Here is a 12,219-nt window from a genome sequence, read left to right on the forward strand (position 1 = left end):
ATTCCGTTGTTAATGTATTATGTAAAGTGCTGGTATTGTGCTATATATTTTATATGTGTTAATGTTCTTAATTTTGGGTCTTTTGTTTAAATGTTTGGGTGGCAGCTGACTTTGGTGACCTTTTGGTCTTTTGCTGCCATCCTTGTTGTGGGAATTAATTGTATTTATTGTGTTTTTGCTTTTTGTGTCTTTCTTTTTCACCAACAAAACAAAAAATAAACTGAACTTATATCATACACATGGCATATAGCCTACCGACCGTACTAAACATGCTGTTCTTCAATTTTCTCATAGTTCAGTAATGCCAGACAGTAATGTTGCCATATTCTTTATCAGGAATTATCTGGTTCTACTTATTTATGACAAATAGACTAGAAATTTTGAGATACCCCCAAAATTTGTAGGCAATACCGTATATTATCTTTTTTACGTTAATTCAATTCAAAGTTAGTTACCGTATTATCATGGCTATTTATATTTCTAATTGTACATTTGCAGTGAGAAGTGCATTCACTATTTTTTTGCTGTTGTGATTTGATGTAATCTGCATTGAACAATGGAAAATGCAAGTGGAGGTTCATTGGATTTACTTTCTGCTGCTTTAAATCAAAGTGGTCTTATGGATGGTGATATATTATCTTCCCACAGTCATGGGATAACTATTGGAAGTGGGATGGTGTCTGGTCACCCAGAGGATCCATTACTTGAAGCATTAACAGTTAAATCTGACAATGTGAGTATTAATTGTGCTTGTAACGTGATTAACAAACCATTTGTTGTTATCTGTTAAGTACACTAGTCCATCCACATTTGTTGTTTGATGAAAAGTTTGTGTTATGTAGGTTTGTCCAAGTGTTTTTTTAATTTGTCAAGTTATATTTCAGATTTTTTTTCATAGTGGACACTTTTGTTTATCCTCACAGATTGAAAGCGAATCATTAGGAAATTTTCTTGATACATCCACACCAGTGACATGTACTCCATTGGTTACTCCAGCCAGGCTCGTGACAGTTGTTTCAAACGCAGTTGCAAGCAAACCTGAAGCTCCTGTTATCACAGCCACACCGAAGGTGCCCCTTCAAACTGTGAAACCTATTCGATTAGCCAAACCCCCACCTGGTTGCAAAGTAATCTCAGGAGTAAAAGTTCTTAAACTTCCAACACTGAAAGCTGGTATGGTTACATTCATATACTTCAGTGTAGTTAATAGCTTGTAGTTGTACTTAGTGCATTTTTTAATAATTCACAACTGTGCACTCACTTCCTATACCAGACTCCAGAGGTAGCCTATTTCTCATCGATTATAGTCGACTAGAAATTTTATCATTTACTAACAATCGGTTCGGTAATGAAGTCACTGAGCCACCTTTTCCTTTGACAGTTTTGCTGTAAATGGATTTACATTTATCGCATATTTACCATCATCTCAGCACTAAGCAGTATAGTCATGTTTCAGTTAATCTAGTACTACAGAGTACAGACGAAATTGGTTAATTGTATTTTTATTTCTCAGACATTTACTTAACCAATTTGCTCAAAAAAAGGTTTTTGTAAATGAGCTTTATTGCTGGAAATGTGCATGTGCTAACTATAGGCTGCAATGTACATCACAACTGATACATATATATAATACAATCCTACCAACTGTTTATGATTTTGATTAAACTTAAAGTAGTTTATTAGTTCTGCTATATGTACACAACATATATAATACCGTATTGAAGGTTATCATCCCAGAGCATGTATGATCATCGCATTTTTCTGCAAAAGGTGGCGATCGGACTTCTTTTTATCTTACCAAGTTACCAATCTCTTTGATATCACAACACGAAGTTTGACCGCTGGCGTTTTTGTTTCAAGCGTGTTATTTTTAGCTCCACTCTCCACAGCTGCTGTGTAGTTATGCATTTGAACGTGGCCTACGAAAATAAAGGTGTGGAAGAAAAAAGCTGCTCACTTGTTTGTTTTGAAATCGCAAAGGTTTTCTTTTTCAAATCTTTTAAATTGTCTCATAAAATAGTTAGTTTGCAATGTTCTTCAACTTAACAAAACTGCACGATCATTTCATAACAGTAATTTTATTCAGTACGGTCAATCAAAAAAAAATTCCAAAGTTTTCTGATTTAAATTTAATTTTCTGATATAAAAATGTTAAGTCCATATATGACTGCCTGTCCTTGCAATGCGATTTAGATAAACTTGTTGCATGGGGAAAGAAATGGAAATTGAAATTTCACCCAAAAAAGTGCACCACAATGTCTATTGGGAAGCACACACCCAGCTTTGATTACAAATTTACAAATACCAGTGGAACATCTACAATCCTCAAATGCATTGAGAATGAAAAAGACCTTGGAGTGATTTTTGACAACAATTTAACCTTCAACACCCACATTCAAACGGTGGTATCTGGTGCAAACAGGCTTGTTGGATTAATCAAGAGATCATTTACATTTCTCGATATAAAGATGTTTCTTATCCTGTTCAAAACATTAATACGACCCAAACTAGAATACAACAACACCATTTGGCACCCATACCTCAAATACAACATTGTATCTTTAGAAAGTGTGCAGCGCCGAGCAACAAAACTTGTCCCCTGTGTCCATGACCTACCTTACGAAGAAAGACTAAAAAAACTAGACCTACCAACACTAACATTTAGAAGACTCCAAAATGACATGATTCAAACTTTCAAGTATCTTCAAAATTTTTATGATGTTAATGAAAAAGAAATTTTTTCCTTACATGAAGGTGTCCACAACACTCGAGGTCACAAACTTAAATTAAAAGTCAGTACCTTCAAAACAACAAAGCGGAGAAATTTTTTTCCGAATCGGATCGTTAATGAATGGAATAAGTTACCCGAGAAAATTGTCACAGCACCTAGTTTAAACAGCTTCAAAGCAAGACTGGATCACCACTGGCGAAATAGAGAAGTTAAATTTGACCCACTTGGGTAGTCATATTTTGCAAGTACTGGCCGCCTCCACTAATGTTAACATTCAGTACATCTTGTAACTTGTACAGTATATAACGTATGTAGCCCACTATTGTATGATGTATTGTATACCTATCTCTACTGACAGTTATATTCTATCTTATAAGGTGTCTCCAGCCCCAGTTGTTTTTTGTTTGATTTTAGTGTTATGCTGTGCCTTTAATAAGATATGTATGCTCTAGGTAGTATTGACTCGTTTTTCTTGGTGTTTTGTCTCTTGTTTATGACTTCCTTGTTGGTATTCTATTTCGTTTTTTTATTTATTTATTTAATATTGCTACGTAAGTTATGAAGGTGAAAAAGCACTGCTGTGCTTGCAACACCATTATTATTATTATTATAAACTTTTGGACATGCTTTCCAACACTTCCCTCAAGCCAAAAAAATTTGTCCAATGCTTGTTCCTAGGAAGGTCAGTTGCTGACAGATGACATCAAAAGTATTTATAACTTCTTTATTGTTCAGAGTTTAGTTCATTGTTTTGTTGGTGATAAATAAATAAATAAGAAGTACATACAAATTGAGTGTCTATCAGCACAACATGATGGCAACGAAAAACCTGTAAGGTCATCTATGTCAGCTGCCACCCTAGCCTGTTGCAGGTAATACAGTAATAAAACAATAATAAAAAAGAACAAACAAAAACAAATATATAACCACACTTTGAACAAACAAAAAACAAATAATCACACTAAAACGGAAATACAAACACCATATATAGAAAAAAACGAGGAATTATCAACATTAAAGCAAGCAAAGGAGGTATATAGTTCATCAATCTCTTTCACATTTTATTGTAATATTTACTGGTAAGTGTGATTATTCCTTTTGTCTACTCATTTGCTTTAACAAAGCCCAGCTGTGTGAAAATTGTATGTTTGCAGTCGAAATGGCCCGTTTCGGCTAGTCCGATTCGGCTAGTCTCATTCGACTAGTTCCCTATTTGGCTACAGTTTTGAATTGTGTTTTGTATTTCATTCCACAATATTGTTTCTTTTGCATTCCGACAAAGAAAAATAAATTGAAATGAAATTTAGCGAAAAATGTTTGATCTATTAAATTGAAATGTTAGAATCCTCAACTATTACAAAATTCTAAATCGAACGACGCCTTCTGTTTATTTAGAGAATTTTGTATTTTATTCCACAATATCGTTTATTTTATAGTTGAAATTATCAAAGCTTTAGATGAATGGGGTATAGACCTAACCACTGAGATCTTAAATCATATTTATGACACCGAAAACATCCCTAGTGATATGGTACGTTCCATATTCATAACTTTACCAAAGAAAACCGTAGCAACAGAATGCTCACTCTACAGAACAATTAGCCTTGTGAATCATCTAACAAAATCTTACTCTGAATCATGATGATGAGATTGAGACCAAAACTAAAACCGGAAATTTCAACAGCACAGTTTATATTTGTTCCAGACAAAGGGACCACAAAAGGAATTTTTACATTAAAAATGATAACAGAGAGATCATTTCTAATGTAGAGGTTTTTTTACATGATAGCTACATGTTTCAACTAGCTCAATATCGTAGTCAATATTGTGCAGACAGGCTTAAGAAATACTGGCGTTGTTCTCGATGTGATGAGAAATGCAAGGCTCGCATCCACACTTGTGCGGCAACAAATTAGGTAATAATGTGTGTTATGATGACTATATTTTGAATTTGATCATTTGAGAAAATGTTGTGCCAAGAAATGTCAAGTACTTGAATTGTAATAATCGCAACCATTGTTTACCTGCATTGACGCTGGACCTGGGAATGCGCCGCGGACTGGCCTACCTTAGTAATTATAACTGCTTTGATAGTGACGTTGTGTTATTACTTATTACTACTTACTAGGGCCATTTTTTTACCTAAAAAAAAAAGAAAAATATGACTTTATTTTTTGAAATATATGATAATATATGACTTTGTTTTAGAGCATTAAATTTATGCTAATCTCCATAATTAATAATTCGCGTGTAAGTTTTTACATGTATTTTGAACAATAACATAGTCGAACAACTACGGTAACAAAACACTTCTGTTTCGCTTGAAAATCACTACAAATGTCTAATGCATGTAATTGTAGGGCTGAAGTAGGCCTACCTACCAAACCAGCTACTTAGCAGTAAGAGTCAAAGCTATGTACTCGAAAAGTACTCTTGGCTCTTAAGATCTCAGCACTGGCTGACCTAGTGGCCTACTGCAAGTGTTTATAATATTCAGAGACTGGATTGTGTGTTGCAAAATAATGTGTCAAGATGATGTCACAATGCAAATTAACATCAAACAGCAAGCGCTAATACTAGCCTACAGAAATTAATAAAAATGTTGTTTCCAATGCTTCGTGAGACTAGCCGAATAGGGCACTAGTTGAATCGGACTAGCCGAAATGGACTGTAGCCAAATAGGGAACTAGCCAAATAGTAGCAGACCCGTTTGCAGTGCCATGTCTTGCACATAAGATTATGGCATGGGTTTAAAGACACTTGTCTTTGTTTTGATTGCATGTATGTGTCTCAGTCTCACCTTTGAACAATGAACATTGCAAACAATTTTGTGAACTAAAAGAGAGACATACGCTTTTCAGTAAAATTATACGGTGAAATGAAAGAAGTATGCTAACCAGAAGCAAATTCTAATACTATTATTCGAATTATTTTTTTAACCGAGATATGCTTAACCGATGGTTTTACTTAACATTAGATAGGACTTAGTTTGAGATTTTGGATTTTGATCCAAGTATAGATTAGGCTAGGCTGCAGTGAATTTATGTAATAACCCTTGTAAGAATATTAGCGTATTTTTTTAACGTGAGAAGCAATCAATCTGGAAAGTTACTGTTACTTCTCTGCTGAGGTACCGGTTTTTTAGCCTGGTGTTCTTTGATTTTTACACGTAGATGCTTGTACTTATTACATCATAATGTGCTTTAATAGGCATGTTTCACATATATTCTGTTTTTATACTTTCCAAAACCTTATTGAATTTATCTAACCAAGTGAATTGTCTTGAGTTGCTCAATAATTTTTGTCCCAGAAATGTTCACTGAAAAACACACTTTTTATGAATCTTGTCAAGTCAAAAGTTAACACAAAATTCAATCGACTGGTTGTGTCTCAGTGATGATAAGTCAGATATGCTGGCCACTCCTGTTGCTATACAATTGCTGTTCTTTCTAATGCATTATAAATCCATAAAATACCTGACAAGATAAGGAAAAAAGTTTTTTTTTTTATAAACATTTTTATTGTCTGCAGTATTGGCTTTTGTTTTATAATATAGGCTAATGAGCATGAAATGAACAAAACATCTTCATTTCATGGAAGTCATGGTATATTAGTAGGTTAGGTATTATGCTGTCGCTGCTTGCTTTAAATTGAGAAATTGTTTTCATTATGTTCATTGTTCATGTATTGTGTTCTTTAATTTGATGTGCTTTCAGAAAATATGACGATTTTATGTTATAGGTTCAATAGTAAAGATCGACAAGCTTGGGAAAGCCAACATTATACAATCAGATTTTAAACTAACAAGCAACACTCAAGTGGGAGGCAGTGTGATTAGTGCTCTCACTAAACCTGTATCTGTTGATGGTTTACAAAGTTCCACACACGATGTTACGAAAGGCTGTGTAAATGCCGCTAAAAAGACTTCATCTGCTTCTGATATAACATTTAAAAAAACTGTTGTTAATGGTAAAACAATACTGATTCCTGTTCAAAAAGCACAAGTTGTTAAAAACCATAAAGCAACAGTAACAACGATTAGAACAATTCCTGTTGGGTCAGTAGTTCGCTCAACGTCCCATAATGTTCCCCACTTAGTCAAATCCAAATCTTTTTCACTGGAGACGATTGCAACCAGTCATGTTCTGGATCAGCAAAGTTCAGTCCAACCTATTTCCAAGCCCAATCCTGTTAGCAGTTCTGGAATGAAATTAACTTTAACCAAGAGTAGTACTCAAGATTGCAACCCACCTTGCTTGAACTTGGGAAGTATGTTTGTGGAAAGTGCTGAAAAGGCTGTGGATTCTGATTTTGAAACACCACCTGCATCGCCATACTCTGTGGTGGTTAGTGATACCAATAAACAAGTCAGCAATTTGTTAAAGTCGGATAACCATTCCATTTCCTCGCAAGCGCCTTCATCTAGGTTTTATCGCAAAAAGATTGATGCTATCAATGGGAGCTCACCATTGTATGATGTAAGTATATTGGTGCATAAATAAATATAGTGGTTTCATACTTGTATCATCATCATCATAATCCATCGTCGGTTTGTTCCCCACTAGTGGGGGTGGCCGATTGTTTCCGCGCAGCAATTGTTTTAATCCCTTTTCTCCATTTCACCCTGTCCCTTGCATCTTCCTCCTTCAGTCCGACTTTTTTAAATTCATCCTTCACTTGTTGTTTCCACGTTCTTCTTGGACGACCGCGTTTCCTCTTCCCATCCACCTTTAGATCTAGTGCCTTTCTAAGAAAACTTCCTTCCTCCCTCCTTATCACATGTCCATACCATCTTACTCCATTTGCCCTTGCCAGTTGGTCTATGGTCTCTCTCATCTCTAGCATATCCAACAATTCTTCAGTCCTTTTTTCCCTTCTCGTTTTCACCCCACACATTGCTCTCACCATTGACCTTTCCGTTCTTCTCAGGATTGCCAGTTCACTCTCTCTCAATATCCATGTCTCGCTACCATATAGCATTGCAGGCCGCACACAGCTCCGATATACTTTCCCTTTCATCCTTAGTGAGAATTTTCTGCCATACAACATTTCCCCACATTCCCTGAACTTTGCCCAGCCCAATCTTGCCCTTGTTGTCACCGCTGCTTCACATCCACCACTTCCATTTATCCGATCACCCAGATAACAGAAGTCTGTCACTGTTTCTATGCCATGGCAGAACTCATCATCATGGCCTTCCACTTCTGTATAAATTCACAATTCATGATGGGGCAATAAGTGATGCACCAGAGGCAATATTTTGGCCAGAGGCTGGATGTTCATTCCTTGGCAATATCTACTTCATATTATATAGTTATTGTTCCAACTGAAGCACTCTTAAAGGTAACCAAGCATTCTTAAAGAAGGTGCTTTAAATTTCAATTCTTGGGGTCCTTTTAAGAGTATACTTTTGGCAAATTTGGCAATGTTTATCAGCCCGATGTATTGTTTTTGTTGTTTTTTTGGTTTACTTAAACTTACATTTAATACCAATGTTACAGACAACATGTGTGTTTGCGCATTACTACAATGACACAAAATATAAGATTTACCCAAAGTCATAAACTTGAATCCACAATCCACACACACCTAAAAGCTTGAGCCACCAGATGCAATAATCTGATGTGTAAACTTAATACAATGTCTTTTAAAATGACTTAAGACACATCCTTGACCTTTTCTCTCTAGTTGTTGGTCAATATGGGTGAAATTTCTGTTCTCTGAAATAGTGAAAGTAAATTTTTTGCCATACAGTTATTTTTGTGTGTTATTGTTTTATTCAGCACCTGAAACGTACTACGAGTTCCATTCCTACCATTGATTTAACCCAAGTCAATGACAGGCCAACTACAGGTAAACTGCATGTGTGGTACGGTACATACGGTTTGATGCATTTTCTGTTGGGCAGTTGACTAGATGTTTCATTTAAAAACACTATTTTCTAATAAATTGATGTATTAATTTAAAGTTTCTATTTTTTATCAGAAAAAAGCATTTTATTTGGAAGTGGTGCTCTCCCAAGAACTTTATCCCTGCCTTCGGTAAGTAGAATACTTGTGCAGTGTCCTTACATATTATATTTAGAGCCTATGTGATGGCAATATAAATAATTTTTAAATTACGCAGCAAAGTTTTCCAGGAGTTTCATTAAACAGTCTCTTGAGTTGAAATGTGACATCCAAGTTTCAATTGTTGCAATTTCTACAATGGCCATCTGCAGTCATTCAGTGGTATTCTTTATTGCCGCAATTGTCTGCATATTCCTGATTGACACACAACATTTAAGCGCGATCAGATATGACTGACCCACAATCACATTTGACAACCTAGTAACATCGTTCATCTTCAAAACTGTTGTCACAGTTCTATGTTTTTCGTCTTGATAGGTTAAATATTGCTTGTCACAAGAACATTTTGTATTAAACAATACAAAAAGTTCAAGTCGTCCAATACGAAAATGTTTTGAGTTTCTTTACATAAAATGTCTGCTTACACAAGTTGCAATCAAAAAAGTAAACACATTGCAGTTAATGCGAGAGCTGCTTTGACACTAGAAAGACTGAAATTGTGATTTACGTAAAATGACAGATGTGCAATGGATGTTAAAGTCGATTTTGTTTTGAGTTTTGGCAATACACAGAAGTCAAACCTTTCAGAACAAGTGTAGTAAAATATGAAGAAGTTGTCATTGCAATTTTTGCCTATGCGTAAAAGCGTGATGCAAACAGTTTGTATAAAATTTGTAAGAAAAAAGAGGTGATGCACACATCAGCATTCAGCATCTGTCAGATTGGTCTAAGATGCAAGGGAACGGTTTTCAAGGGTACAAGCTAACTGGTGTAAGTCAATGGATGAAAATTAAAAAGTAAGCAACCTTTTAGTCTCAGGCCATGTAGCTCCACACACAGTGAAAAGTACATGACTTTACAGCACTTTTTTATTTTAAGAAAAGGAAATGCCTGCAGTTGGCCTCCTTCTACACTTAGTGATGCCTTTTGAGGCATTTCCTTTTCTTAAAATAAAAAAAGTGCTGTAAACTCATGTACTTTTCACTGTGTGTGGAGCTACATGGTTTGAGGGGTTGCTGATTTTTTAGCTTTACATGTTGGCTTATTATACATATTACCTTTATAAAAGCATTTGTAGCTGTGTAGGGACCTGTAAGTCCATTGTACAACAGAGTGTCTTGAAGACACCTCCCGTCGTTTAAGGCAAACAATGCAAGTTTGGGCACTTTTTGTAATCCACTAAAGAATGGTTTTCGAACTGAATCAAGCTTAGTAATGGATTAAAAGTCACAAAAGAAGCTATTCTATGGAAAACAGTTTTCAATTGATACAATTTTAGTTTTCAAAATATGTCAATAGTCAAAATGACACCCTCCCTATTTCTTTCTAGTACAGTGTATTACTGTTATCCATTTCATGAAATGCTCCCCTGTGTTCTAAAAGAGAGATATCCTGCCCACACGAGATTTCATTGCAATTTTGGATGAACATGTTGCGATACTGCTGCATGATATTGCAGTATCAGACCTAGCGGCTACGTGCGATCGTTACGTGTGAAAATATATCACCCTTTGGCAACCACCTGCAAACAATAAAAAGATTTGTCTCAAAATAGGGCCTAAACTGCTCGGCGCCCCAGTGAGGCAATCATCTAAACTGCCTGGCGCTTACATGACTGCCACTCAATGTCGTAGACATAAAACATACCCATAACATGCCAGCGAAACTGGAATTGCAGCTAAAACATGTCATAGGTTGAGTGTGCAAGCTACAGTGTTGGTGTCATTCCTTCGTAGCCCATTGAAACTTTCATGATTTTTGTTCACTTTCAGATGGCCAAGCATCCGGGGGAGGAATTAGTGGCTGAAGATGAGAAGGAAGAGGAATCGGGCATGCAGAATGCCCAAACATATGCTGAATATATGCCTAGCAAATGTAAACATGTTACTTTTTTTCAATTTAATGTATCCGATACTCGTAGGCACACTGCGGTATTAACAACAGGAGTATTGATTGTTAACATTTATATATCATCACACTCATTGCAATATTTTGCTGTATCCCATTTTGTGGATTCTAAACATTTTGCAAGTTCAGCATATTTTGAGATTTGATTTCAAAGCCAACAGCTAAAAAACAAGTTTTCATTTTTGTTGCCTCCATTCGTGAGACGTCTGAATGTGAGCAACGTTTCTATGTGGACTGGGAATCTGGTATACCGAAATATCCAATAAATTTCTCTACCTAAGGAAATTCTCTACTCGGCAAATTTCTTATAAAGGTACAAATCTCAACCGCACCCACCCTGACTTAACATATCTAAGATGCTTGATGTCATCTTTACATGCAGCAATAAGTAGCTTGGAAATGTGAACCATTAAGTAGCAGGAAACGGTATAGCCAACATCTAAGGGGTTTTGTTGAACAATTTTTTTATTCTTCACCAGTGCAAATAGGGCTTCCTCATCCTGATAGTGTTGTGGAGACAAGCTCTCTTGCCAGTATCATCCCTCCCGATGTCCACTACCGTCTCTCCATTCCTAAGGAGGCGATTGACTTTTGCCGGTTGTCGGCTCTTCAGCTCGAGTGCGTCACGTACGCCTCGCAAAAGCACAACACGTTTCTTCGCAGTGGCGAAAGGGCCGGATATCTGATAGGTATATTTTATAACACTGCTGTATCAATTGAGTTAAGTTCAGCTTTGCAATTTAAACAGTCAACAGCTTTGCAATCATAACAATCAACTTCATTATTCTAAAAGCTTTTGTAAACACAAACTTGAAATATAAACAAACCAACCATACCGCGTTCCTCCGTCACAGGTGATGGAGCAGGAGTGGGTAAAGGCAGATCAGTTGCTGGAATCATCTATGAAAACTACCTGGTCGGGAGGAAGCGGGCGCTTTGGTAACTAACTATATATATTTCCAAAATGAAAGTGTTTCGATGTCTTGGTCTAGCAATTATGACGTCATTTTTTGAATACATCATGCAATGTTGAAGTAATAGTTCGCCTCGCAAAATTATTTACGAACTTTCGTTGACTTAATGGGCTCTGCTTTGTGGTTCTAATTCAGACTAACTACTTGTTTTTCTTGAACAATTTTGGCAACAGACATCGGTGAGCTGCGATGTTTCACTTGTGTTCGCTTGATTCAGTTGAACAAGATTGATATTCGGAATTATTGTCAGTCATTGCAGTATATTTATGAATTGTTCCATTTGCAGTCATGTATTCGTTTATTAAATAATAATGCAAGCAGATTGATCAAAGTAACTGTATTGTTGTTATATACTTAAATGTAGCAGCCTTCGCGCATTCGAGTTGTTAATGGAACACAATGTTTCATAGAATTATGGGTCGCCAAAATTTTGTTTGTTTAAAACTAGCCCAAAATTTAAAGTTGCGCAAAATTTATTAATCTCTGATTGTGTTATCTTGCAATGAGGTTTTTTAATATTTATGGTTTAGAAAATATT

The 12,219-nt window shown here is 35.9% G+C and overlaps 1 protein-coding gene across 1 annotated transcript in view; it reads left to right on the plus strand.

Moving 5' to 3' along the window:
• Window positions 1-545: 545 nt before the first annotated feature.
• The window catches only part of LOC145775300 (protein strawberry notch homolog 1-like), a 30,081-nt gene continuing 18,407 nt past the window's right edge, over window positions 546-12,219 (plus strand). Inside the window, exons 1-8 of the mRNA XM_082586566.1 lie at window positions 546-733; window positions 924-1,173; window positions 6,473-7,209; window positions 7,809-7,842; window positions 8,714-8,772; window positions 10,572-10,674; window positions 11,187-11,396; window positions 11,562-11,646. Coding sequence (XP_082442692.1) covers window positions 557-733; window positions 924-1,173; window positions 6,473-7,209; window positions 7,809-7,842; window positions 8,714-8,772; window positions 10,572-10,674; window positions 11,187-11,396; window positions 11,562-11,646 — 1,655 coding nt within the window. The 5' untranslated portion in view covers window positions 546-556. The remainder of the gene's footprint in view (window positions 734-923; window positions 1,174-6,472; window positions 7,210-7,808; window positions 7,843-8,713; window positions 8,773-10,571; window positions 10,675-11,186; window positions 11,397-11,561; window positions 11,647-12,219) is intronic.

Source organism: Aplidium turbinatum, chromosome 8 (assembly GCF_918807975.1).
Source record: "Aplidium turbinatum chromosome 8, kaAplTurb1.1, whole genome shotgun sequence".
NCBI classification, from domain to species: domain Eukaryota; kingdom Metazoa; phylum Chordata; class Ascidiacea; order Aplousobranchia; family Polyclinidae; genus Aplidium; species Aplidium turbinatum.